Raw genomic sequence first — 27971 nt, 5'->3', positions numbered from 1 at the left:
GTTAAAGGAGTTTTGGCTAATTTGGTAATTCTGGCAAAACATCTCATGAAAAAATATTGTGAGGAAAGCCTGTATTGATTATTGAAATGTCATGCTATGCTTCATTTATTCACTTATCCTGTTATATAAGGCATATATCCTCAATTTTTCTGAGTATGATGCAACTCTTGGATCTCAGTGCCCTGTCAACAATCCAGTTGATCATGTCAGGTGATGTGACCCCATGGCATAAGTTCTGGGCTTCCATCCATCAGCATTTGAATAGTATGCTCTTTCAAGGTGGCCTTTCCTCATTCAGAATCAACACTCCATATCTTTAAATCTGTGACTCACCACATACTCTGAAAAAGGTTAGGATGCCTGAAACTGATCTGCAGATATTATGGAACAGGCGTTCCTTATGTTCAGCTGCCTCTGTTGTCCAGAGTTTCTGCCTAGGTTAGGGACAATATTTAAGGAGCACATAGTCTCACTAGTTTAGGCTCTTCTTTTTGTTGTTGTTGTTGTTGTTGTTGAGACAGAGTCTTACTCTGCTACACAGTCGGGAGTGCAATTGCATGAACACAGCTCACTGCAGCCTCAACCTCCTGGGCTCCAGTGATCCTCCCACCTCAGCCTCCCAAGTAGCTGGGACTACAGGTGCTCATCACCATGCCTGGCAAAGTTTTTTGGTATTTTTTGTAGAGATGAGGTTTCACCACATTGCCCTGGCTAGTCTCGAAACTCCTGGGCTCAAGCCATCCACCTGCCTCAGCCTCCAAAAGTGCTAGGATTACGGATGTAAGCCACCATGCCTGTCAACGAGCCCTTCTTAAATGTCAGATTTTAATTGCTCAAGAGGCAGTATCAGAGGATAGGATTGTGAACCCCATAAACCAGGTGATCCCTTGACATCTCATCTAACAGTCCCTGACCTATAGAATTGAAACAGAGAACAGGGCTCTGCCAGATAGAGTGCAGTGCCCTTGCCAGGGGCTGAATTTATTTTGCGTTTTAGTTAGCAAATAGCACCTCTCAACGAGCTACAGAATTGCTTTACAACTGCCTACTTGGCATCTCCACTTGGATGTCTTAGGCCATCTCAGACTTAATATGTTCAACACTGAGCACTGGATTTACTACCTTCCTCCCAAACTTTTCCAATCTCAGTAAATGGCTCCATGATTCACCCGTTGCTCAGGCTAAACACCTAGGGGTGATTTTGAATCTTCTCTTTCCCTCACACCCAAAGCATCGTCATGTTTTTCTAATTGCAGAAATATACCTGTCTAGTTTTCAAGTGAATGAGTGCAATGACGGGGTCTTGCTGGTGAACAGCAACCTTGGTGGAGGAAATGCCACACAAACTTGACCCAGTTAAAGGAGACAAAGTCAGAGTGAGCCTCTTGTCTCTATTTACAAAATGTATCCCAATCCTGACAGTTCCTACCCTCTCTTACTTTGGCTACTTTAACAGCCTTCCTGCTTCTCTCCCTGCTTTCCTGCTTCTCTCCCTGCTCTCTTATGTCTACTATTTAATCAGAGGCCAGAGTAATCTTTATAAAACATAGAGCAGATTATGTCATTCTCCTGCCCAAATCCTCCAGTGATTTCTCATCACATTTACAAGACATTGACAACTATGAAATAGAGCCTACCAAGCTCTGCATACCTTTATGACCTTGCAAGTACTGCTTTTTTCCTGAGTCTTTTCGAACTTGATTGGCCCTCTTTCTAGTCTTCAAATTCATCAAGCTTATTTCCACCTCAGGGCCATCACATCTGCTGTTCTTTCCACCTGGAACATTACTCTTCCGCAGATGTTTTCAAGGCTCACTACCTTACTTTTTCCAGGGCTCTGTTTAAATGTTACTTTTTCAGGAAGGCCATCCCTGTCTACCTTATCTAAAATAGCCTTCCCTACATTTTCTATCCCTTTACCATGTTTTATTTTTATTCATAGCATATATAACTTCTGATATATTTAAGTATGTGTCCAATGAATGAATGACTTCCTAATAGTGCTAGAAAGTGAATTTTCACCACCTAATGTTGTGCAACTTTATATATAAAGGCATTGCATCTTATCCCTCTGAATATATTCCCTCAAAACATACTTTCCTCTGGCAGTAAAGAGATTATCTTAATGCTCTTGAAACTGAGTCCAAACTAATCACACCAATATACAATTTCAAGAACACGAAAGTGCCCAAACACCAGCAAAGATCTCAGAAGAAATCAGAGTAACAGCACTGAATCACAGATTCCCATTGCACATAAACATCTTTCCCCTACAGCAGTGGGATTGCAAAATGTTACATGTGATAAAGATCAAAGGCTGTCACAGGGACCTGGGTGGAGTAGGCAAGGACTTCAGGACTGAGTTATACCATTGAAAGTGTTAGGATGTTATCAAATTCTGACCTAGGACCTGACCGCAATGAGAATAAGGGTGCTGGATGCTTCGCACTTGCTTGATTTCACTCAGTCCATTTCCTAGTACAACAACATATTAATGAGCCACACGCCACAGCCAGGGCTAGCAGCTCTCCCAGTGCTGCCTGCTTCTGAGTAGAGCATTTACAGGGTGAGAAAATAGAGAAGAAAAAAGTAAGTGATTGAGAGATGGAAAAAGGAAAGAGAGTGGCAGAATGGGGAAGGAAGAGCAGGAGAGAAAGAAGGAGAAACTTGATGGGCTGGGACAAAGCAGCAGAGAAGGGTCAGCATGTGAGCAATTCCATCAGAACACCTCCCTGGTGCTGGCGCTGCAGTCAGGCTTTGGTAACGGGTATGTTGAGAAACGAAGAGCTTCACATACAGGGCTCTGCCCTGTGTGGCTTCTCTTTTGTTTCTTCTCCCTTGTCGCTCTTATTTCTCCTCTCCTTTCTTTATTTCCTCTGCATATTCCTTGTCCCTGTGCTTTCCCCCTGACAAACACCCCGTCTTACCATCACTTGCAATAGGCACATTTATTGCCTGCAAAGGAGACACTAGATTTTTCCTGGGCCCTGGGAAAATACATGAACAGACATAGGGACATCCATACCTGTGGAGCAACTTTGCTGAAGCAGCAGCTGCTCTTCTCTAATCTCAGCTGATTGGGACATCCAAAATCATTTCCTCATACTGTAATCAGGTTGCGAACTTGTCACAAAGACCTTTCTCCTGGAGGCTTAGTTCCCTTTTCTGTCCCAGACGAATCACATTGATACAGAAGGGGAGCGGGGAAGTGCTGGGAAGGGAAGGGCGGGTCCCTGGCTAGGGCTCTGCCCACCTGCGGGTGCTCACGAACCTTGGTGAGGACAGGCACTCCTGCCTTCAGGCCCAAATGTTGCGTTTCCCAAGACCTCCCTGGCTCACCATGCCCCCATCCTGTGCCTATAATCTGTGTGACCTGGAAGTTCTCAGGCTTGTGCATGGAGTGTCTGCCCATTCTCTAGAAATGGGGTAGGAAGAAGTCACTGCCCCCCGCTCTGGAGCCTGTAAAAATGAGATGGGAAGCTTAGGAAGAGCTCTAAAATAGTCAAAGGGAATGTGAAAGATGAGGCCCAGGACAAGACCGTAGCAGGCAGGCACACAAACCGCTGGACGTCGAGAGGAGCACATTGGTCAAAGAAGACACAAGCAGCTGGACTGCGAGAGGACGTGGAGGGGAACATGCTGGTGGAAGAGCACATGACAGACACCAGGTGGGCAGGCTATGGACTGGAGGAAGGAGGAGGAGTTTGACTGGGGCAGTCCGAGGAGAGCCGGGGCTGCCGAGTGGCCCAAATCCAGGGGAAAATCATCTCCCTTTTGGCTCCCCCATTTGCTGAGAGCTACTTCTACTCAATAAAACCTTGCACTAATTCTCCAAGCCGACATGTGATCCAATTCTTCCCGTACACCAAAGCAAGAACCCTGGGATACAGAAAGCCCTCTGTTCTTGCCATAAGGCAGGGGTCTCACTGAGCTGACTAACACAAGCTGCTTATGGACAGCTAAACTAAAAGAGCACATGGTAACACATGCCCACTGGGGCTTCGGCTGTAAACATTCACCCCTAGACACTGCCGTGGGGTGTCTGTATGCTCCCCTAGAGGTTTGAGCAGGGGGATACTGAAGAAGCGGGCCACACCCCCATCGCATGCCCTACAAGGGAGACAAGGGAACTTCTCCCATTTCACCTTCACTAGGTTTGTGGTTATTTTCTACGCCAGGGCATTTCTGGCTGGCATGAGGAGCAAATAGTACAACTCAGGGCACACATGATGAGATGAACCGTTTAGGAGGCCTTGCCCAGGACCTAACAGCCTGTGAGCTCCAAGCTAAACTATGAAATGTCTCCTGTATTAGTCTCACCAACAGGAAGGAGTTGTTTCCTTATGTACAAGTTCTTTTGCTTGCTGTATTCAAATTCCAGCTCTGCCACTTCTATCTATACAGGAATTTTGTGTAAGCTAATTACCATATATACATGGTAATTATACCAGGTATATAACATATATATATTCTCAGTTTCTCCTGGAGAAAAAAGGACAATAGCTTTTTGACCTCAAGGGTGCTTGTGAAGGTTGAATGAAATGTTTTCTGTAAAGGGCTCAGCACTGTTTCTGGAACAATCAGTGTAAGCTATTATTCCTACTTGGTAAGAGGTCATTGTGAACAGCCTCTTATCATTCATTGTTCTCGATGACCAGGAGCTGTAGTTCCTATTATTTCTTTTAGAGTCCTTGACCAGTTCAAAGACTGTGAATTATAACTTGTTAGAGTTTGGCACAGCTGGAAATCTAGAGACCCCATGGTCAGCTGGCGAGTGAATGGCCTGCCTGTTACAAGTCAATGTGAGGAAGCAGGGCAGGTCAGCCAGAAGCAACAAGACCAGGATTGCAACAGTTGTCTTCCTTGAGAGCTCTGCCAACTCTGATTAAGGATGGACTGGAGAAGAGGCTGGGGTTTTATAAGTAAGTATAGTTTCTGGTTGACTTTGGTATCGATGGGTCTTTTAAGATTACAGCTCCACAGGATAGTATTGGTGCCCTTCTCTGTATCTCCAAAACAATTTTAGGGTTTTATATTATTATAAACAATTTCTTATTTCCCTCAATATTTATCTTATACTACCTACTACCCCCAGGACCCAGATAACACAGGGCCTAGATAATTTGGCAAGGGAGGATTTAGTTGATATAATTGTCAACATGAAGATTCCAGCTATCCTTTAAATGGATGGAAATGATATTCTCGTGGGTATACCCTGTTCTGTCTTGGAGTCAGTGTTGGATCTCTGGAGCTCCCACATCATGCATCAAGCCAAGTGATACATACCGTCAGGTTAGTTCTGGGCCTCATCTCTCACATTCCCCTTGACTATTTTAGGCTCTTCCTAAGCTTCCACACCTCATTTATACAGGCCCCAGAGAAGGAGGCAGTGATTTCTTCCTCCCCATTTCTAGAGAATGGGCAGACACTCCATTGCACAATAGGCCTGAGAACCTCCAGCTCACATAGATTAAAAATTATGTCACACGCACATAGATGAACAGAAACTAAGAAATGTGTTTCTTATGTTAGAAAGTTAAGTTGGTAGATTTTCTTTCTTTTTATTGTGTTGTTATTGCTCTGATGCTATTTATGCAAAAACATTTAAAACTCATTCTTTAGAAAAAAAAAAAAAACAAATTCTGTCATCTATAATGCATGCTTCCTGTCATAGTGTTCTTTGAAGCAGGAATGTTTTCAGAGATGGTATCTCTGCTAGTTTTAGTTATTTAGCACTTGTTATTTTCCCTCTGAAACTGGCAATATCTTGCTTATCATTGGAAGCCTGAAGAAAACTTGATGACACATCACGGTTAACAAGAATTACACATTCACAGGTTGAGCTTTATACATTTTGATTCTAAGAATCAGGGCCTGCTGATGAAGGAAGCGCCTACTGGTTTAGAAAGGACATTCCAGAAAGAATGTTAGGTTTGGGGAGCTGTGGATATGAGTCACTGACATGAAAAATCTAGATAGCTTGTTTGCAAAGGTTTCTAAAGACAGAGTAAAAATACATTGAGTTGTTTTTTTTTTTAATGTTAAAAATAGAGACAGGGTTTCACCATGTTGGCCAGGGTGGTCTAGAACTCCTGGCCTCAAGTGATTTGCCAGCCTAGTCCACCCAAAGTGCTAGGATTACAGACATGAGCCACCATGCCTGGCCAGAAAACATTGAGTTTTGAAGGGGATTTTTCAATTTCAGATTGTACAGTACTTCTAAATGATTTATAGTTTTCACTATCGTAAGACAGCATCCTCTAGAGAAAGACTGAGATCTGGAATAGTTCATGAAAATAATCTAATAGGCCAGGCACAGTGGCTCATGCCTATAATCCCAGCACTTTGAGGGGCCGAGGCTGGCAGATCACTTGCGCTCAGGACTTTGAGACCGCCTGGGCAACATTACAAAACCCTGTCTTTACCAAAATACAAAATTTAGCCCAGTGTGGTGGCATGAGCCTGTAGTTACAGTTACTGGGAAGCAGAGGCAGGAGAATCACTCGGGCCTAGGAGGTTGCAGTGAGCCAATCTTGGCTCACAGTCTCGAACTAAGATTGTGCCATTGCACTCCAGCCTGGGTGACAGAATGAGACTCTGTCTCAAAAATAAAAAAGAAAACAATCTCAAGGACATCATAATAAATCTGGGAAGTTATTTCCTGTTTTTAGCTGGAAAGGTCTGAAGACCTCACTGCCTTAAAAATGAATGTCATGTCCAATTTTTGTCTGGTTCGCCAAGTCCATTTATGCATCTATTCATTCTTTTTCAACTCGCTATTACCTAAACTAGATTGTTCACAAGACAGCTAATTATGTAGTTGATCTTACCATCCAAAAATCATTTTTTGATGTTATCATCTTCTGTTTTCATTTTACTTACATGCCTCTAATATTCTCAAAGGAGCTAGGGAGTTTTCCATTTAAACCCACCATTTAATTACTTGTCTTCCTTTTTCTGGTAAATATGTCTGACTCAGCTCTAAAGGCAAGCTCATTTGTTCATTCAAAAAACACTGGTGAGTAATTTCTCAAGTAGTGTACACTCTTAGAAAGGAAATAATTACATAAATAATTATACACAGTACACTAATTTCAGACAGGATATGGCACAACAAGCTAGAGGAATTTTGAGGAGGATCTATTTCATCCAGGAAATGGAGGAAATGATTTTCAATATAAAAAGGACACACTAATTAGAAAAAAAAATGTATGAACAAAGTCAGGGAGATGGGAAAGCACAGAATACATTTGGGATAGGCAGTGACCCATCAATGAAGTTTGTAGATTAAGGTGAATGCTCAGAGCTTCCGTTTGGAATAGCAATAATAAATGTGTTCTGAGGGCTTGCTATGTGCTAGGCAGCGTTCCAAGCACTGGAAACACCAAGCACGGGGCAAAACAAACAAACAAAATCCCTGCCTTCCTGGAGCTTATATTTGAGATGAAAATGACAGTCAATAAACAAAAAGACAAATATACAACATTTTAGATGATGTTAAGTGCTATGGAAAGGAGAGGGAGTGTGTGTGTTTGCATGCTGTTTTTTTTTTTTTCTTTGTTCTTTTTAAAAAATTTCATTAGCTTTGGGGGGTACAAGTAGTTTTTGGTTACATAGATGAATTATAGAGTGATGGAGCCTGAGATTTTAGTGCACACATCACCCAAGTAGCGTATAATTTACCCAATATGTAGTTTTTTTAAATCCCTCATCCCCTGTTCCACCTTCCTCCTTCTGAGTCTCCATAGTCCATTATATCACTCTGTATTGCACGCTGCTTTAAAGAAGGTGGTCAGGAAAGACCTCACTCCAAGGTCACATTTAAGAAAAGGCCTAAAGTGAGGGCTTGAGCCATGTGGGTTAACTGGGGGAAGAGAGTTCCTGCCAGTGGAAGCAGCAAGGCCAAGGGATCTCAAGATGAGAGTGTGGTTAGAATGACAAGGGAACAGCAAGGAGTGAGCAAGTGAACAGCAAGTGAGTGAGGAATAGGAATTAAGGTCAGGGGCATGGTAGGGGCTTGATCACAGGGACTTCAATGGCCACTCTAAGGACTTGGGCTTTTACTCTGAGATAGGAAGCTCCATTGGAGCTCCTTGGAAGAGAGGAGTGACATGATCTGACTTAAAATGTTATGGCTGACTATGGCTGATTGGGAGATTATCTGCTCCAGAGATTCTGACTTAATCGGTCTAAGAAGGGACTGAGCATTCTAGCTTTAAAAGTGCCACAGATTGAGAGCCACTTCTCTAGGGCTTGCAATGTGTTCTCACATTTGTTTCCTCAACTTGAACCCCTGAACAACCCCGTGCATTGTGCAGATGAGGAAACTGAGGCCCAGAGAAGCATAACTGACTTTTGAGGGCACATGGCCTGAAATGGGTATAGATAAAATTTAAACCCACGTTACCAAGTCTTAGTCTAGTAGTGCTCTTTCCATCATAACACTTATACTATCAATGGAATCTTTTTTCTTATCAGTTTGCCACTAGTTTATAGGAATTTTGGTGGATTCATCTTATATGCTGAAAACATAAAGATACTATCTCTAGTAATTTTGATTCATACTATCTTTACTCAGGTTTGATTCCATGGTCTGTTCTGTCACCCTAACCACCCTCTTGCCATAAGATCATGTTACTCTCCTGCAAATAATGAGAGATATATACTCCAGTTCAGTTGTGTCCTGGCCTCAGTATTTGGCCAAAGTTTGCTTTTTAGTTTCACCTTCAGCTTTGGCTTTTGGAAGGTCATATTGTCAAATTTCTATTTCACCTTCTGGCAAGTCTAAACTTGGTATGGCCTCCCCATCAGGTGATCTCACTGGGTAACCATTATATCTAATCAGCATAACTATGTAAATTATAAGAACAAAGTATGTTAGTCAGAGTTAGTGTTAATATATGAATACGCACTTTCAAATATGGGTAAGCATTTTGGATGTATTTCCTCATGTTGGAATTCTATTAATGGTTTAATATAAACTTCAGTAATAATGGTAATTGTGAAAATTGTTAATTTTATGCAAAAATGTAGAACTTTCAAGTAGTTAGATAAGAAAATAATTGAAAATTAATACGATTATACAAAAGATGGGCTACATAAATTTAGAAAGAAAATTACATCCTTTTGAACCACCAATATACATACAACTTGATAATGAAAGGCATGCAAAAATAAACACATATTAGAAATTAAAATTTTAAATGAGAATAACAATCTTAGGTGTGCATCTGAAAATATCCACAAAGCATCTTCTTCAAGCACAGCACAAACTTCAGTTTCTAGTGGGCTTCAATGAAATGGAATCATGTCCATTGGCCAAATCTTCAAGTCCAGCAGTAGAAGAGAGGATAAAACTTAGTTTCTATTAGAAAGGAAGGGAAGCTTAATAACAGACGATGACATCACTATCAGAAGTATCCTATACTAGCAGAGCTAGCCAAAAATAATCTTGTTCCTCATCTGACTTTGGTTAATAGTGGACTTTAATATTTAAAATTGCAATGTGCAGTATCATTACTGTAGGAACACTAGTAATGCTAAGAAATTGTTCCTGCATTATTTCAAGCTTCTGAAGTTTGACTACTGCCAAATAAGAAATGATGTTTAACCTTCTTCATGTTATATTTTTAAGGATATGTTATTAATATATGTTCTGAAATTGTATGAGACTCCTAAAATTCTGATGTGTCTTGGCATATGTTATCAGTCATAGTTACAGTTAGTATGTTTAATAATTGTAGGTCACAGAAATAACCAAATTTCCTTGTCAATCGTGTCTTTAACCACGACCATTTTAAGTCTTGCTTCCAGTTAATTGCTTAATTCTGGTGTATTTTCCAAAAGCTATTTATAAGCAAGTAAAATCCTGGAGTATTGCGCCTTCAAGGAGGCTCGTGGAAAGGATAGAAAGGACCCTGTGAAGCATTCTTGAATACAGGGTTCTGATAACTTTAGGATCATATCATTTGGATTGGGTAAGAATTCCTAGAACCCTCATGAAGAAACTGACTGATTCATAAAACTGCTAACCCAAGCAGGACAAGAATTGATTGAATATCAAGAAAAAATGTTGCCAAATGTTACGCAAAATGAGCCAGAACTGAAATTCTTAAGAAATTCAACTTAAATGAACTCCATGGCCCAAGGCAAATTACCTATAACAGATTTAACAAACAGTGCTGTGCAACAAAATTGCTATTTAAGAATGATAAAAATCTAATGTTAAGTGTGAACTCATGGAGAGCCTGGATGGCTGCCTGGCCCTCCCTGAGTCCTTATAGCTTCCATTATTAAGAGCTGTATATCCTATGACTCATTAGGAAAGAGAGAAAATGATTCAAATTATGTGTGTGTGTGTGTGGGGTGGGGGGGGTGGTGACTATTTTAAATTGCTAAAATGGCTTATGATCAATGTTTAGTTTGTCAAATTTGTAATTAAGGGAAAATATCAAAATTTCAGGTACATTTCTGCTACATGATGAGCCATTTGAACATTTATGGGGGCATTTCATTCAATTGCCATTTTCTACACACGTTTTCTGATTACATAGAAGCTTTCCCATGCAAAAAGACCAACGCTGTAACAGTAGCTAAAAGGTTATTTTAAAATGTGTTTCCCTCATGGGGAATTCTGAAGAAATCTCCAGTGATGGAGGTACTTGTTTCACTGGACAGGTTGTAGATAAGTTATATAAGGTATTATAACATTAGGCAAAGCTAAATGAATCGACTGGATTGCCTTGGTCCAAAGTATTGAAGATTGAGGGCAATCAGATCCACTTCCAGAGGAAAACATAAGTTGAGCCCTTTTGAAACAGTCACTGGAAGGCCTATCCCCCTAATAGTAGAACATTATATCTCTTCCACTCCTATACTCTGATATGACTAATTGCTGTAAGGCTTTAATGCATTATGCCAAAGTGTATTTTAGTCAGGCAAAGGAAATTTTAATGACCCATTGACTCAGGATAATTAAACCATTGATGATATAGAACCGAGATATTGGGTCTTCTGGAAGTGAAGAGAAAGACTGCCCTTGCCACCCACACTGCAGCAAAACTTTGGGACCGCAAACCTTGAATCCATAGCCTCATAACTCTAAACCGTCCTTCCAGACTCTTAGGACTGCATACCAGGAGTCCCCCTAACAGGTACTGGTCCATGGCCTGTTAGGAACCAGGCTGTACAGCAGGAGGTGAGCAGTGGGCAAGCAAGTGAAGCTTCATCTGTATTTATAGCCGCTCCCCATCTCTGGCATTACCGCTTGAGCTCCACCTCCTGTCAGATCAGCAGCAGCATTAGGTTCTCACAGGAGTGTGAACCCTATTGTGAACTGTGCACACGAGGGATCTAGGCTGCACACTCCTTATGAGAATCTAATGCCTGATGATCTGTTACTGTCTCCCATCACCCCCAGATGGGACTGTCTAGTTCAATGGTCCCCAACCTTTTGGGCATCAGGGACTGGTTTCATGGAAGACAATTTTTCCATGAACGGGGGAGGAGAGGAGGAGGAGGATGGCTTTGAGACGAAACTGTTCCACCTGGGATCAACAGGCATTAGATTTTCACAAGGAGCAACAACCTAGATCCCTCTCATAGGCAATAAGGTTCACTTTCCCAGGAGAATCTGGTGCTGTTACTGATCTGACAGGAGGTAGGGCTTAGGTGGTAATGCTTGCTTGTCTGCTGCTCACCTCCTGCTGTGCAGCCTGGTTCCTAACAGGCCACAGACTGGTACCAGTCCACAGCCTGGGGTTGGGGACCCCTGGTTTAGTTGCAGGGAAACAAGCTCAAGGCTCCCACTGATTCTATGTTATGGTGAGTTGTATAATTATTTCATTATACATTACACTGTAATAATAACAGAAACAAAGTACACAATAAATGTAATGCGCTTGAATCATCCCAATACCATCCCCCATCCCCAGGTTCATGGAAAAATTGTCTTCCACAAAACCAGTCCCTGGTGCCAAAAAGGTTGGGACTGCTACTGTATACCTTAAGGTAAAGCTAACTGGGAATTTTCTCCCCAGAAGCACACAGAATCCTAGACATGAAGAACTTTCTCAAGATCATGGATCAAGGCCCTGCCATCATGTGACGCTTACATCTTCTTGCTTATGCCTCTATGAACAATAGAACTGGAAAAGGTGCTTTGGGTGTACCCATAGGGTATACTTTTATGTGTGGAGGATTTTATGGCTAACTTTACACAGGGGAAACCTTATGCTTTAATGCAGTAGTCCCCAACCTTTTTGGCACCAGGGACTGGTTTCGTGGAAGACAATTTTTCCATGGACTGGGGGTGTTGGGTGGTAGGGGTGATGGTTTTGGAATGAAACTGTTCCACCCCAGATTACTGGGCATTCAGTTCTCATAAGGAGTGTGCGACCTAGATCCTTCACATGCACAGTTCACAGTGCAGTTCTCATTCCTATAAGAATCTAATGCTGCCACTGACCTGATAGGAGGCGGAGCTCAGGTGGTAATGCTTGCTCACCCACTACTCACTTCCTGCTGTGTGACCCAGTTTCTAACAGGTCCTTAGCTGGTACAAGTTCATGGTACAGCGGTTGGGAACCCCTGCCTTAAGAAATAGAAGATGAGGGGCCAATGTGTGCTAGGGAATTTTTTTTTTTTTTTGAGACGGGGTCTCACTCTGTCATCCAGGCTGTAGTGGAGTGGTGCAATCATAGCTCACTGCAGCCTTGACCTCCCAGGCTCAAGCAATCCTCCCACCTCAGCCTCCTGAGTAGCTGGGACTATAGGCACGCATAAGTACACCTGGCTATTTTTTTAAATATTTTTCATTTATTTGTTTTTTTGTAGAATTGAGATCTCACTATGTTGCCCAGGTTGATCTTGAACTACTTGGCTCAAGCAGTCCTCACGCCTTGGCCTCCCAAAGTGCTGGGATTACAAGCATGAGCCACTGTGGTCAGCTGGACTAGGAATTTTAACGGTACCTTTGTTGCTCCGCCACCAGTTAAAAACAGAACCTTGGTCCACTCTTCTTAACATATATCATAGGTTAAAGAGAACATTGCCTGGAGGACTTCACCTTTCTGGATGGGCGTCATTGTTAGGTCTTCTTTTCTGTGGCATGGGGTAAATATAAATCAGACAATGATTAGAAATGTGTGCTTTGTAACAGACTTTATAGAAGATTTTACTGCAAAGGCTATGGTTGCACAACAGAATTTAAAAATTCTCTTGCTAAAGTTGTGCTAGATGACTGAATTATTCTAGATTATTTTCGACTGAACAGGGAAGGATCTGTGCGGTTACTGACACTTCTTGTTGTATGAATACATCAGGTTTTATAAAGACTCACTTGCAGGGGATTAACAAATGGGCTGGTTGGTTAAAACAAGATTCTTTATCAGGCTTATTCTTAGATCTATTTGATTTTAGTTGGCTTAGTTCATAAGGACCCTGGCTAGGGAGCATACTCCCAACTCTTGGTATCATCCTTCTGATAATTGTAAGAGTAGTATCCCTGGTGCACTGTATTTTCTCCAAAATTTTAAATGCTTGCATATAGCCATCTGTAGAAAGTCAAATGATCTCCCTTTTATTGGAATGACAAAAACTCAAAGAAATGAGTGGTCATGAAGACACTGTCACCTATGAATGACGTGCTGTGACTAGAAATCCAAAATGATGGCAACTGGAAGTGCTAAACCCTAAATCTTGGCTACACTCACTTAGGTAAGAACTTGAGCAAAAGGGTGGGATTATTATTCAAAATTATAGGAAGCCATTGCTCTAGACAGAGCTCCTGCAGTAGGTCCCAGCACACCAAACCAAACCAACATGGAGTCACTCATGCTAAATGCTGCATAATCAAAGTGAAACATTATGGAAGCAGATCGATCCCAAAACAGATCAGTGTTTTTTTTTTTTTTCTCCTGAAAACAGGAGATTCTAATAAGGAAGTCCTCTCTGCTCTAACCCTTGACATTAATGCCTAAAGTTTTGGTCACCCTCTATACTGAGATGGTGACCAAAAGGGTGAACTGTTAAGTTAAAGCTGCCTCCTTACACATATAGTAAACTGTCACCTAACAGGATGTGTAAACAGACTGTAACTTACTCTTGTACTAATCATGTAGTTTCAGCCAATCATAGGTGGCCAACTGTTCAAACCATATTCAAATAAGACAAGTACCAAGCTATAACCACTCAAACTGTTTCTGTACCCCACTTCCATTTTCTGTACCTCACTTTCTATAAATATGATTGGATCATGTATCAGCCCCAGAGTCTCCCTGAGCCTATTCTGGTTCTGGGGACCTGCTCAATTGGCAAATCATTTTTTGCTTAATTAAATTCTTAAATTGAACTTGTCTAAAGTTTCTCTTTGAACACTACTAAACCTTTTAATAATAAAATTGTAATAATCCAATTTTTCAATAGTCATTTAGATATGTTTTTATATTCCAGAAATATTAATTTTAACATTTCGCTATTCACATTCAGACAAAATGTGAATTCAGTGCACTTCTTTAAAATTCTCCAAATGATTTTTTGACTTAAATTTAAATCCAAATTCTTTACCATAGCTTGCAAATTAGTACAAAATCTGGCCTGGTCTAGACTTCCATTCTATCTATTGTCCATACTACTCTCTCCCTCCTGCCATTCACTATTTACACTGGTCTCTCCTTTCTGTTTCCACAATTTTTTTTTTTTTTTTTTTTTGAGAAGGAGTCTCGCTTTGTCGCCCAGGCTGGAGTGCAGTGGCGCGATCTCGGCTCACTGCAAACTCCGCCTCCCGGGTTCACGCCATTCTCCTGCCTCAGCCTCCCGAGTAGCTGGGATTACAGGCGTGCAGCACCACACCCGGCTAATTTTTTGTATTTTTAGTAGAGATGGGGTTTCACTGTGTTAGCCAGGATGGTCTTGATCTCCTGACCTCGTGATCTGCCCGCCTCAGCCTCCCAAAGTGCTGGGATTACAGGCATGAGCCACCGCGCCCGGCATGTTTCCACAATTTAAGAGTTTCCCCTCCTGGGGCCTTTGCTTGTCTTTCCCCTATCTTTTTGTATTTCTCAAATCTCACATCAGATATCACCTCTTCAGTGGTCAACCATCTAATGCAGTCCATTTCTTCCTCCTAGGGACTTTGTGCCCTGCATCCCAGCTGCTCCAGCTGTGGCTAAAAGGGACCAAGGTACAACTTGAGCTGGGCTTCAGAGGGTGTGAGCCCCAAGATTTGGCAGCTTCCATACAGTATTGAGCCTGCGGGTGCATAGGTGTCAAAAATTGAGGTTTGGGAACTTCCGCCTAGATTTCAGAGGTTGTATGGCAATGCCTGGATGTCCAGGCAGAAGTTTGCTGCAGGGGGCGAGGCTGCTCATGGAGAACCTCTGCTAGGGCAGTGTGGAAGGGAAATGTGGGGTAGGCACCCCCACACAGAGTCCCCACTGGGGTACTGCCTAGTGGAGCTATGAGAAGAGTGCCACCATCCTCCAGACCCTGAATGGTAGATCCACTGACAGCTTGCACTCTGCACCTGGAAAAGTCACAGACACAACACCAGCCCATGAAAGCAGCTGGGAGGAAGGCTGTACCCTGCAAAGCCACAGGGGAAGAGTTGCCTAAGACCATGGGAACCCACCTCTTCCATCAGCATGACCTAGATGTGAGACATAGAGTCAAAGGAGATCATTTTGCAGCTCCAAGATTTGACTGCCCTGCTGTATTTCAGGCTTGCATGGGGCCTGTAGCCCCTTTGTTTTGGCCAATTTCTCCCATTTGGAATGGGTATATTTACCCAATGCCTGTACCCTCATTATGTCTAGGGAGTAACTAACTTGCTTTTGATTTTGCAGGATCACAGGCAGAAGAGACTTGCCTTGTCTCAAAAGAGACTTTGGACTGTGGACTTTTGAGTTAATGCTGAAATGAGTTAAGACTTTGGGGGACTGTTGGGAAGGCATGATTGGTTTTGAAATGTGAGGACGTGAGATTTGGGAGAGGCTGGGGCAGAATGATATGGTTTGGCTGTGTTCCCACCCAAATCTTATCTTGAATTGTAGCTCCCATAATTCCCTCATGTTGTGGGAGGGACCCAGTGGGAGATAATTCAATTATGGGGCAGTTTCCCTCATACCGTTCTCATGGTAGTGAATAAGTCTCATGAGATCTGATAGTTTTATAAGGGGAAACCCCTTTCACTTGGGTCTCATTCTGTTCTCTTATCTGCCACCATGTGAGGTGTGCCTTTCACCTTCCACCGTGATTGTGAGGCCTCTGCAGCCAGGTGGAAATGCAAGTCCATTAAACCTCTTCCTTTTGTAAATTGCCCAGTCTTGGGTATGTCTTTATCAGCAGCATGAAAACAGACTAAGACAATGACTCAGGAAGGGTACTGTTTTGTATACCTTATACATACCCACACCTCCCATGGGTAAAAGGAGATGCTTCCGCTTACCTTAAGCTATGTGAGAGAAGCTTTCTGGGAAACACTTGGAGAACTTGATACATGTTGCCTGGAGTGTGGTAGAATGCAAGGATCTGAGAGAAACAGTGAGAACAAGCTGCATTTTTGCCTACTGTGTCTATATGAATTTTTCCGAGGGCAAAGTGTACTGAAGTCTGCAATCTACTTTGACATGCACCAAAAATAAGAAGAATTAATAGCTGGATAAAGGCAGAGAGGGATGGATAGTTATATGATAAATCAAGGGTAGCAAAATGATTCCAGGGATTGATGGGATCCCAGGAATTCTGCCTGAAGCCATTTTAAAAGGGAATCCAGCAAATAAGGCTGCCTTGCTGTTCCCCAAAGTGATCAAGTTGAGATTTAAACCCTCAGAAGTCCAAGGGCTGAGGGCTAGGGTCATAAGTGACTCTCTGAGATGACTTTGCTGCATGTAAACATGCAGGAAAGTAGTAATTAAACATCTGAGAAGCTCTGCCACCCTCCCCCTCAGAGTTCAAACCTGGAGAAATCTAAAAGCCTAATCAGAGAGTGTTTAAGGTAGAGGAGGTGGAGACATAAAACGTAGAAAACAAAACTGAAGTGGACCAAGCCACGTCCTTCACCGCAGGCTTCCAGCCTGAAGCAGGACTGAGCTGGGGAAAAGGAGAAGTTTTGACGTGGAATAAAGTGTGTGTGACCTTCATGAGATTTCATCCAAGGCAGAAAAAGAAATAGTCTTCAGGTAATTTGAAGGTACAGGACAATAAATAATAATTCTACTTGCACCCTAGTGAATCCTGCTCCTTCAATAAAATGCACATGCCTAACAAAACCCTAACCCTGGATGAAAGAATCCTGATTTAATATCATATTACAGTTCATTTATTCAATAATATTTATTGAGCACCTGCTGCATGCTAGGCTTTGGTATAGGTAGTAAGAATAACAACAATGTCTAAGACAAGCATTTGATATAAGTAGAGAAGTTTTAAATGTCACTGGAGGTAATGGTGACACTCTATGTTTTGATAGAGATTTGAATTACATAGGTGTACGCATTTGTTAAAGCTAGAATTCAATATTTGGTTATATTTTTTTCTTTTGAGATAAAATGTACATATAATGACATGTACCTATCTTAACTATATGTTTGCTGAATTTTGATGAGTGCCTAGTCATCACAATTCCACTTCTGTTTATTGTCAGCAGGTAACCTTGCCTCCTGCATCACTGAGACAACAGAAGCCATTAGGCATTCCCTCAACTTTCGGCACGAAACTTGTAAATGTATATAATCTGTAGCCATATCAATCTTTTCTTCCTTTCCTCTGTTACAGTAGATAACATGCCCCTACTCCCATCAAAGGTCTATTTCTTCCCCCTGGTATTTGTATTCTATCCCCTCCAAGCTTCTCAGAGGCCTTCATCTATTGGATTATCCCTCACATTCTGAACCCTCATCTCAAGGGATGAGCTTGTGTGAGTACTAAAGGCTGAATTTTCTCTTTCCTCAGAATGCTAACATTTGCCATTTCCTCTTCTTGAAACAATTTTCCTGCTTCTTCTCCTTTACTAATCATAACTCCTACTCACCCTTCAGGTCTTTCTGTGGATGCTATTTATTCAAATACGCCTTCCTTGACCTTCCATCCCTTACCATGGTAACACCTATTGTACTTCCTTTTTCATGACACTCATCTCACTTATAACGATTTGTCCTATGCATGTCTTGCCCACAAGACAAACATGGTCTCAGCCCTCACGGTGTCTCATAAACTGCTGTATCTCTAGTATTTAGCATAGTACCTCGCACATTAAATATTTATTGGTGAATAAAATAATTTGCATTCATTTATATCATCTGTAAAATGTAGTATTTTTAAAATGCCTTCCTTTTTTCACAGATTTTAATTTTTTATCTACTAGCTATTGCCATCTTTTTAAAGATTAAGTTAAATGAGAAGGGCATTGTGACATTTCTGTTCTTATAATTCTTATGATTTTGTTCTTATAATTTTTTTTTTTTTTTTTTTTTTGAGAGGGAGTCTCGCTCTGTCGCCCAGGCTGGAGTGCAGTGGCCGGATCTCAGCTCACTGCAAGCTCCGCCTCCCGGGTTTACGCCATTCTCCTGCCTCAGCCTCCCTTAACGAATGTCTTGTATGTAGAAGATTCTCAATGAAAACGATTTTACAGTCATAAAAAATCCGACAATGTGGAAAGATCCTTGGGAATCCTGCTTAAATTTCCTCAGATCATTCCTCAGAAGAAGGAAGAAAAGCAAAAGTACTATAGTATTTTTATGAGTGTATTGCTATTATCTTTTTACTCAGATGAGGGTATATTATGGCTATAGACCAGCAGTAGGAAGACAATCTGAAAATTCAGAGTTATTTTATCTTTCAATTGTGAAGAAAAATGGTCATCTGTTAGTTTACATAACTGCTCCTTATAAATAACTTAATTTTTCTGAGCAACCAACCCTAAATTCATTCAGCATTCATTGAATCCCAACTAGGTGTGTGATAGGCACTAGGGACCTAACGTTACTTTAATTGCACATATATGTACAAATGTTACGTACATTTGCAATTCAAATACACATGCATTTATATTAAATTTGAGGAGGTAGAAAAGTTACTAAAATTAAATAAATATATTTAAATCTAAATATAAATGTGTAAATATGAATGTTTCTCCTTTCAAACTGTTTCTATTGCCAGCCTTGATATAAGTCTTGCTGACACAATATAGTTCCTTTCAGCAGGCCAATATATAATACAGGTTGAATGTCCCTTATCTAACATACTTGAAACCATAAGCGTTTCAGATTTGGGATTTCGGAAGACTTACACTATACTTACTGATTGAGCATCTCTAATCTGAAAGTCCAAAATCTAAAATGTTCCAATGAACATTACCCTTAAATGTCATGTCTGTGCTCAAAAAGTTTCTAATTTTGGAATATTTGGGATTCAGGAGGGTTTGGGATTTCATAGTTTCCAATTAGAGATACCCAACCTGTGTCAACATAAGTACAGCAAGGGACCTTCACATAACAAGCCTCATATTGGAATCTAATAACCAGACTAATAACCTAGACTAATTGAAAAGGCAATTAGTCTTTACGGACGTCTCCTGAAGCATGACAAAGCGAATTTCTTAAAATCTCTTTCCCATTCCTAGCTGTGGATCTCCACACCAGTGCCCCAAACAGCAGCCACCTGAACTCTCTTCCTTCACTGAAGTGTAATTTAGCTTATATAGTTGTCCCTAAACATCCCAGGGGGATATTGGCTCCAGGATCCCTGCTGATACCAAAATCCATGCGTGCTAAAGATCCTTATATAAAATGGTGTAGTATTTGCATATAATCCATGCACATCCTCCTATATACTTTAAGTCATCTCTAGATTACTTATAATGCATAATACAATGTAAATGCTGTATAAGCAGTTGTTAAACTGTATTACTTGTATTTTATTGTTGTACTTGTTATTTCTTTTTTCCCCAAAATATTTCTATCCGCGGTTGGCTGAATCTTCACGGAGGGTGTGGGTGTTGGAAGGTGTGTCTGAGGAGATGCCCAGAAGGTATTTGCCATGCTAACGGTAGTGTCCAGTTTCAAGACAGCGTCTGCCCTTAAGGAGCTAAGGATCTGAAGATAAAATAATTACCTGTTGGGTGGTGTTATACAGATCCTGCATAAAATTTGGAGTTCTGAGATGGGCGAGGTCAGCCTGGATGTGAGCCTAGAGGTGGGCATGAACCTGGACAACGAATTAACTAATCAATAAATATTTGTGAGGAGCCCTTTCTTCCAATCATTCTGTGTATGCGTTTTACATATGCATTTTTCTAGGGCAAGACTCCATTATTTTCAGAATATTCTCATTCCTTTATAGTCATGACTCCCTTTATTTGCGTAACATAAGGAAGGAGCAGATGTACGGTGGGCAGATGAAAGCTTTTCCAACATCTCTTAAGAGGTGGTTTCAGATCCTGAAGAGGTCTTTGAGGGCCCGTGTGACCTGGGTCCCAGGTGGTCTTCTGACACTTCTCCTTTAACAGTCGCAGGGGTGGCGTGTGGTTCGGGGCACCTGCTCCTGGGCGCCTCCACCTGGCTTCAGCCTCTAGGCCAGGCCGGGTTCCTGCTACCCTTGCTGAGGCCATTTGCTGTCACTCCGCCCACTGCCCCTCTCTGCCTCCTCCCCACTCCTTTCCCTTCCGTGCACCTCCATTTCTAACTACGCCTCCCGCCCATTCGGGCCCTCCTCGGCTTCCGTCCCAGATGATCCCTCCCCGAAGCTGCCACCGCCTCCTCCATCTCCCGGAGCTGGAGCCGCCTCCTCGGCCAGTGGCGTAGCCGAATCGGTGTCGCGGCTAGCCAGATAGGGGCGGAGGTCCGGAACCCAGTCTGGACCCGAGCGGGGGGCCATGGAGAAAGCGGCCCAAGGCGCTATTTACACCGACTAGCGCGGGCCCGTTGCGGCTGCAGGCACCATGGACCGAGCCCCTACAGAGCAGGTACGCGGGTTTGGGCTGGGCCCGCCGAGCCGGGGGTTGGGGTCGCCGCTTCCTTCCAGGCCAGGCCCAGGTCTCCGAACGTGGGGACCGAGGGCCGGTCCTGCGGTCGCAGACCCCCTTACCTGGGATCCTGGCAGCTCCCGGCTCTCCTTCATTGTTCCAGCTGCTGCCTGGGACTTGGGGGCTTTTCCAACCCTGATTACTTCCCTGATGGAGGGCTCGCCGTTGCCGCTTCTCCCCGGCTTGGTGCAGGGGTCAGAAGGCTCCAAGTTGTCCCTGCTCTCTTGGGAGGAGGGCTTATAACTTCCAGCAGTCTCCCCACTTCCCCCATTCCCTTCAGCTCTGGAATGTGTTTTCAAGGTGGAAAGGCGTTTGAAGGCTTCTCACCCAGAAAGACTATAAGAGAATGTGTGGTAATTACAGATGAAGGGAAGTCACGGGCCTTTTAGATCTATGTTCAATGGAGCGAAGCATTGTTTTTGCAGTGGTTTTACGGAGGTGTTTCTTTTAAGAAACGATACTACGATTTCCCCTTGTCCTTTTATCCAGTTATTTTGCAAAGAATGGTAATTAGTGTTTTTTTTTTTAAGCTAGTTTCTATTTTAAGGGTGTAAAGCATAAGCTTATTTTCGAACCCGTTTTCATATTCGCAAAGTAGTCCCATCAGTGTTCTGTTTTGTTTTTAATTGCATCAAATTCCTGATTATCCATGCTAGTAGGTGCTAGCAGGCAGGGATAAGAACAGTGTTAAAAGTAATCGAAAACAATAGTTTTCCCCCAGTATTTTCCACTCTTAAGATCTCTGCGAAACGACTTATTTTGAAGCCCAAGTTTATTCACTCTATTCCCTTCTTCGAAGGCCTTGCCCATTGATGACTAGAAGACGGAAGAAGAGAGGCTAGTAATTTCTGCCTTTTAATTTTACAGATGGATAACTAGCACCTGAATTAATGAGATAAGATTTCCCAAATTCCTGTATGTGTCTATATGTAGTTGTAGCCGGTTTTTATTTTGAAATCGGACTCTTAGCAGGCAAAGCACAGCTTCCTAGTTGTGTATACTTGTTTTTACACAAGACTTATTTTTTTTTTTTTTAAAAAAAAAGCTTTATGTGAATATAACTCTGAAGACACAAATGAGTTTTGTAAAACAATACATGGAATTACCAAAGAGAAATTGATATAGAGCCTCTTGGCAAATACACATAGGCGTTTATGTGACCCAGAAGTATTCTGTATACAGCCTATATCTAGTTTGATTTAAAAACATTTTTGAAGGTATCTATCAAAAATACCTGAGATTTCAAAGCCTGACAAATGAATACGAATTTTCCTTGAATCATTTCCTTGTATGTGTGTTACTAATGAAAGGGTTCAACATTTTGTTCCTTCACTAGGATGCCAGGACTAAAACCAGTAATGCTACCTTATGTATACTTAGAGTTCCTTTCATCCTAGAGGAAATATAATTAACTATTTAGATGGTAATTTTTAGCATAGCTGTTTGTGATTATCCTAGCAGCAAGTGCTGTGAGCAAATTATTTAAACTAGAGAGACGTTTCCTCTTTCATCCCACACCTTTCCACGACCTATTAAAACCTTGTAGAAATTTAAGAACTAGGAAAAAAACATGAAAGAAGGTTTTCTGTTGACTTTTTTTTCTTCCAATACCTCTTCCCTCTTCCCCAACCTAACACTAAATGAAAGAATAATTTGAAAATCCTCCACTCCCCTATACACTCAGAAAATAGATATAGAAAAGTGATGTTTTCACCTCGTTTATGCGATAGGAAGTTAATTCAGGGGTCCATGAATGACCTGGAAGGAGTATGCTTCATTGTATGTCTTTTTCTAGGGCAAGAATCCATTATTTTCATCGTATTCTCAAAGGACGGCTAAGAACCATTAACTTAATAGTAGATTGGGAACTGAGATTTCTCAATTTTGTGGAATTCTTGATTATACCATAGAGTCATGTAATGGCTTTTCCAGGATATTTGGATTATACTTTTGTATTTCTACTATTGAAGTGAATTTAGGTAGATAAAAGTCATTGGAAAGTATAGTAATATGTGCCGATTTCCATTTTTCCTCACAGAATTTTTTTTCCCTTTTGACCAGTGTTGACATACCCAGAATTTCCCTAAATGCCTATAGCATTAAAACTTACTCATTATAGTATTGTAGTAGTTAGCAATTTATAGAAGTTTGATTTTTAAAAAGTAGTACTTAATATAGACTTTCTGTATTTTATCTTAACCTAATTAAATCCTTGTGTACTTTACAAGTGTAACTAAAAAAGAAAATAAACTTTCTTTTTGCCTGAAGGCATTCATGTTCTTGTTCTTGTGAATTACCTTTTTTAAATATATAAAATCTTTTTATAGAAAAGGTAAATTGTATGTGTGCTGATCAAGATTGTAAAAAGTAAATTACCGGGAATATGGTGCTAGATGGATAATCTTAATTGCAATAATGATTATTTGAAAGAATTTTATAACTAGAAGAAAATCTCAGGAGTATCCTCTTTCAGCACTTTTTATAGGGTATTCTCTGTATTTAATCAAAATAGCTAGCTTAATTTTAACTGCCAGAGTTAAATGTTCTAAGAAGATGTGTTGCTTTGTATATGATGCATTTTTTCCCCTTAAAAAAAGAAAAAAAAAAAAAGCTTGCATTATGAGATGTGAAGAATAAGTCACGGAGTTCGTTTTGTTTATAAAGGCTTACTGTTTCTATTTTTAGGAAATTTATTGAGATTTTAAAAAATAAATAATGGGCTTAGAAGTGACAGGACACTTGAGGTTAACAGTCTCTTTTCTGTTATCACAAATAAATTAAATGGTGGCTTAATTTTTAGTGCATTAGCATTAGATAGTTCTTTTAAAAGAATTTATAAAATTACTGGTTATTAATGTCTTTAATTTTTGGAAAAACTAGCGAATACATATGATTTCATGCTACATGCTTTTGACAAAATTGTAAAGCTTTTGTAAAGGATACAAAATTGTCTAGCTTTTCATTGTTTCCTTTAAATAATTTATAAACTTTAAATAATGTCAGTACTCCAAATGAAATGTATTCTAAATAAGTTATTTTAAAATGTTTGTTATTCAGTAATACGTATAGTTGGCCCTTACGTAAGGATATAAGTAAATGACCTGTCTTATCAGATTTAAAAAATAATATGTTCATAATAAAAAGAAAGTGTTAATATTTACATTCAGGGAAAATACCATTTGGAAATTTAAAAAAGCATTTTCTGTTTTTTCTTTTTGAGACGGAGTCTCACTCTGTCACCCAGGCTGGAGTGCAGTGGCAGTGTCTCAGCTCACTACAACCTCGCTTCCCCGGTTCAAGCAATTCTCCTGCTTCAGCCTTCCAAAGCTGGGATTACAGGTGTGCACCACCACACCCAGCTAATTTTTGTATTTTTAGTAGAGATGGGGTTTCACCATGTTGGCCAGCCTGGTCTCGAACTTCTAACCTCAGGTGATCCACCCGCCTCAGCCTCCCAAAGTGGTGGGATTACAGGCGTGAGCCACTGCTCCTGGCCAAAAAGACATTTTCAAGCTCTTAGGTCAAAAAGGAATAAAAAATAGAATGACAGGTTATTAAAAATGTGTTAATAATAAAATACCACATATGAAAATCCTATGGGGCCCAGCATGGTGGTATACACCTGTAGTCCCAACTGCTAAGGAGGCTAAGGCAGGAGCATCGCTTGACCCTAGCTAGGTGTTCTGGACTGTAGTGTGCTATGTGGATCAGGTGTCTGCACTAAGTTCAGCATCAATATGATGTCCTCCCTGGAGTGGGGAAACTCCAGGTTGCCTAAGGAAGGGTGAACTGGCCCAGGTCAGAAATGAAGCATGTAGAAACTCTGGTGCTGATCAGTAGTGAGATCACACCTGTGAATTGCCACCGTACTCCAGCCTGGACAACGTAGTCTGACCCCATCTCTAAAACAAACAAACAAAAAACCTATGGAATGTGGCTGAAGCTATACTCTGAGGCAAATGCATAGTCATAAATGCCTTCGTTGTTAAACAGTTTACAAGGAGAATGAAAATTAAGCATCCAAGGCAAGAAGTTAGAGGGGAAACTCCATCAAATCAAAAGAGAAAATAATAAAAACAAAGTAATAGATAATTCAGAAACTAATATTAAATCTAGAAAGCTGTTTTTTTAAAAAAGTAACCATCAGATTTAAAAAACATTAGATTTGGTCTGTTTTTTAAAAAGGAAAATATGGGTTGCAAAACATTCTGCCCAGTATGGGCAGAATCTAAATTAAATTCTTTGATTTTTCTTCCTCATTATTGTCTGGAGCCTGTAAAACTTACACGTATAAGTACTGTGTTTTGTTTTGGCATTTTAATCAAAAAACAGCACAGCTAGTAGTTATCTCTTAAACATTAATCATTTTTCGCTTCAGAGGACATTTATTTTATCTTTTGCCATGAGATATAAAATATCTTAAAGTTTGAGATATCCTATTTTTACTTTAACATAGAAAGAATATGGAGGGTTTCCATGGTCATATTTTTTCTGTGGGTGTGTGGTACATACTCTGGAGTTTCACTGTGGGAGAGTGTCTCGTTATGTTCCAACTTCTGTTTTGATTTTAAGTGGGTGTCAGTTTTTTATTGCTTAATCTGGGAAAATTATTTGCATTCATCTGGAGGTTCCATCTCTGAGGAATTTAGTGTACATTCTCTGCCGACGTGTGCTTTGTGGTAATGTTTGCCCATTTTCCCTAACCCAGTCCAGCACAGCACTCTTTCCGGAATGTATGCTAAATGCACATTTGTTAAATTATGTAGGCTCTCAATGATCTGAATACATTTGTCTAATAAACTCTTTTAAATAATATTTTTGTTTCATGCTCTGACAGAATCTTGAACTTTCTAGATTATTTATATCAAAGGCATTTTGTTTGTAGACATTTACGTTAATATACACAAAATTAAAAATGAACATGAAACTGCTTAAATATTTTTACAAAGATGATTCTGGGACTATGATTTTTTTCATTAATTGGGAAAATTCTGAAATAAGTTCTGAAAGATGATAGTTTTACTATATAGATAGTCGTGCTTTTTTGTGAAGCAAATAATACAAGAATGATTAGACTTTGTTAAGTGTGGTTAACATTTATTCCATATTTATTTCCTTTGTGAAGACAACTCCCTGCTATGAACGTTCTTATTCCTAAAAAATAGATCTTGGCGAAAGTAGAGAGACAAAACAGAAATTCAAACTGAGGAATAACGTTCTATAATGTATCCAGTCTAGTTTTTTTCATACATTTTGTTGTTCACTATGCAAGGCATTTTTCTTTGATTTCTATACTAATATAATTAAAATACTGCCAGAATTTGTTATTTATTTAACATGTTATTTATATGGGCTTTAGTATGTGGACTTTTAAGAATAGTTTGGGATCTTAACACTCCTTTTCAGTCCTGAGAACAGCAGATGCTGCATTTTGATGTATATTACTGAAGGCCGCAAAGTCACAATAAACAGCTTTTGAAACCATACAGAGTTGTAGCTATAGGAGAAAGTTTGCCAGTCTGTTCCTACTAGTGACATCTTCTGTTTGTGCAGCTGTTGACTATAGCAGCCTCTCTCTCTCTCTTTTTTTTTGTGCTAAAAACAAAGGATCATTTTAGTGTTTGTGAGTTTTATTGTTGAGCTCTGATATCTAGAATTGCACTTAGAATATAAGCCAATACAAACTTTAATATTTAAAGGCACATGCTGTATGTATGTACAGACATTAGTTTTGAATTATACAGAATACCTTTTAAACAGTAGGTTGCCTAAGTTTATAAAACCTTTTATAAAGTACAAATGAAGTGGGGTGTAAAAATCTTTTGCAACTTTCGACCTGAGCAAGAATTTGAATTTATTGCTACCAAGGTAATTTATGAGTTGATATTTTTCTGGGGGAGAGGTCAGGAAAAGTGTTATTTTAAAATTATTTATTCATAATTATATTAGTGTGGTTAAGACTGATAATTTGATGTACCCATATACCGTGCTGGAAAAAACCCTGAAAGTCTACTAGCTCAGATTTATAAAACTGCTCAGTGAGTTCTCATACGTCGTAAAGGACTTTTTCGTTTTTAAAAGAAATCCTGACCAGGCTCATGCGTATAATCCCAGCACTTTGGGAGGCCGAGGTGGGAGGATCACTTGAGCCCAGGAGTTCAAGAACAGCCTGGGAAACATGGCAAATCCCCATCTCTACGTTAAAAAGTTTACTGGGTGTGGTAATGTGCACCTGTCGTCCTAACTATTTGGGAGGCTGAGGCAGGAGGATCACTTGAGTCCAGGAGATTGAGGCTGCAATGAGCCATGATCATACCACTGCACCCTACCCCCATCCCCACCCCATGGCAGAGTGAGACCCTTAAAAAAAAATCCTAAAAATTGTATTTTTAGTGCAGTTAAAACGTGATTTCAGTTTCTTTTCTTCGGCATGTATGTGTGAACTGTATAAAGCAAGCTTCCATTATCTTTATATTATTGCTGTAAGTCGGCTTTTCTTTTTCCTAATTGGGGAAATATTTATTGTTTTGATATATTGTGTCCTATATAAGTGAGTCTGGGTTCTAATGAATATCACAGAGTGAAAATTACTAGCTTATATCATTAGAGTTTGAAGATGTTTTTGCCTCTTATGTTAATCTTTAAGAAACCAACTTCAATTCACTACTATTTATATTATTATTATAGCATATCTACTTCTGATTTGGTTAATTGTACAAATGTAAACCTCAAATCAGGTGGGGAGGAAGGATACTGAATTAATACTGCTGTACAGTTCAGATTTTACCATCCCCACTCCATCCCTTTTAACAAGCATTTATGAGTATTTACAGTGAACTTTTTAGAGAACTTAATTTTTCTGAAACAAATGAGCATATCTCATCTTCAGATTTTTTACTTGGATTCCTTACTAACTGCTTTTGTGAGAAACATGAAATTTATTCTTAAAACT

The 27971-nt window shown here is 40.4% G+C and overlaps 1 protein-coding gene across 2 annotated transcripts in view; it reads left to right on the top strand.

Moving 5' to 3' along the window:
* Nucleotides 1-20671: 20671 nt before the first annotated feature.
* The window catches only part of SECISBP2L (SECIS binding protein 2-like), a 57868-nt gene continuing 50568 nt past the window's right edge, over nucleotides 20672-27971 (top strand). For both annotated transcript variants that reach the window (XM_011967299.1, XM_011967298.1), the window contains exon 1: nucleotides 20672-20959. In XM_011967299.1, coding sequence (XP_011822689.1) covers nucleotides 20936-20959 — 24 coding nt within the window. In that variant the 5' untranslated portion in view covers nucleotides 20672-20935. The remainder of the gene's footprint in view (nucleotides 20960-27971) is intronic.

This window comes from Mandrillus leucophaeus, unplaced genomic scaffold, assembly GCF_000951045.1.
Source record: "Mandrillus leucophaeus isolate KB7577 unplaced genomic scaffold, Mleu.le_1.0 Scaffold798, whole genome shotgun sequence".
Taxonomy (NCBI): Eukaryota; Metazoa; Chordata; class Mammalia; order Primates; family Cercopithecidae; genus Mandrillus; species Mandrillus leucophaeus.
Note: the sequence above shows the minus strand (reverse complement) of the source record. Positions and strands in the feature narration are given on the sequence as shown.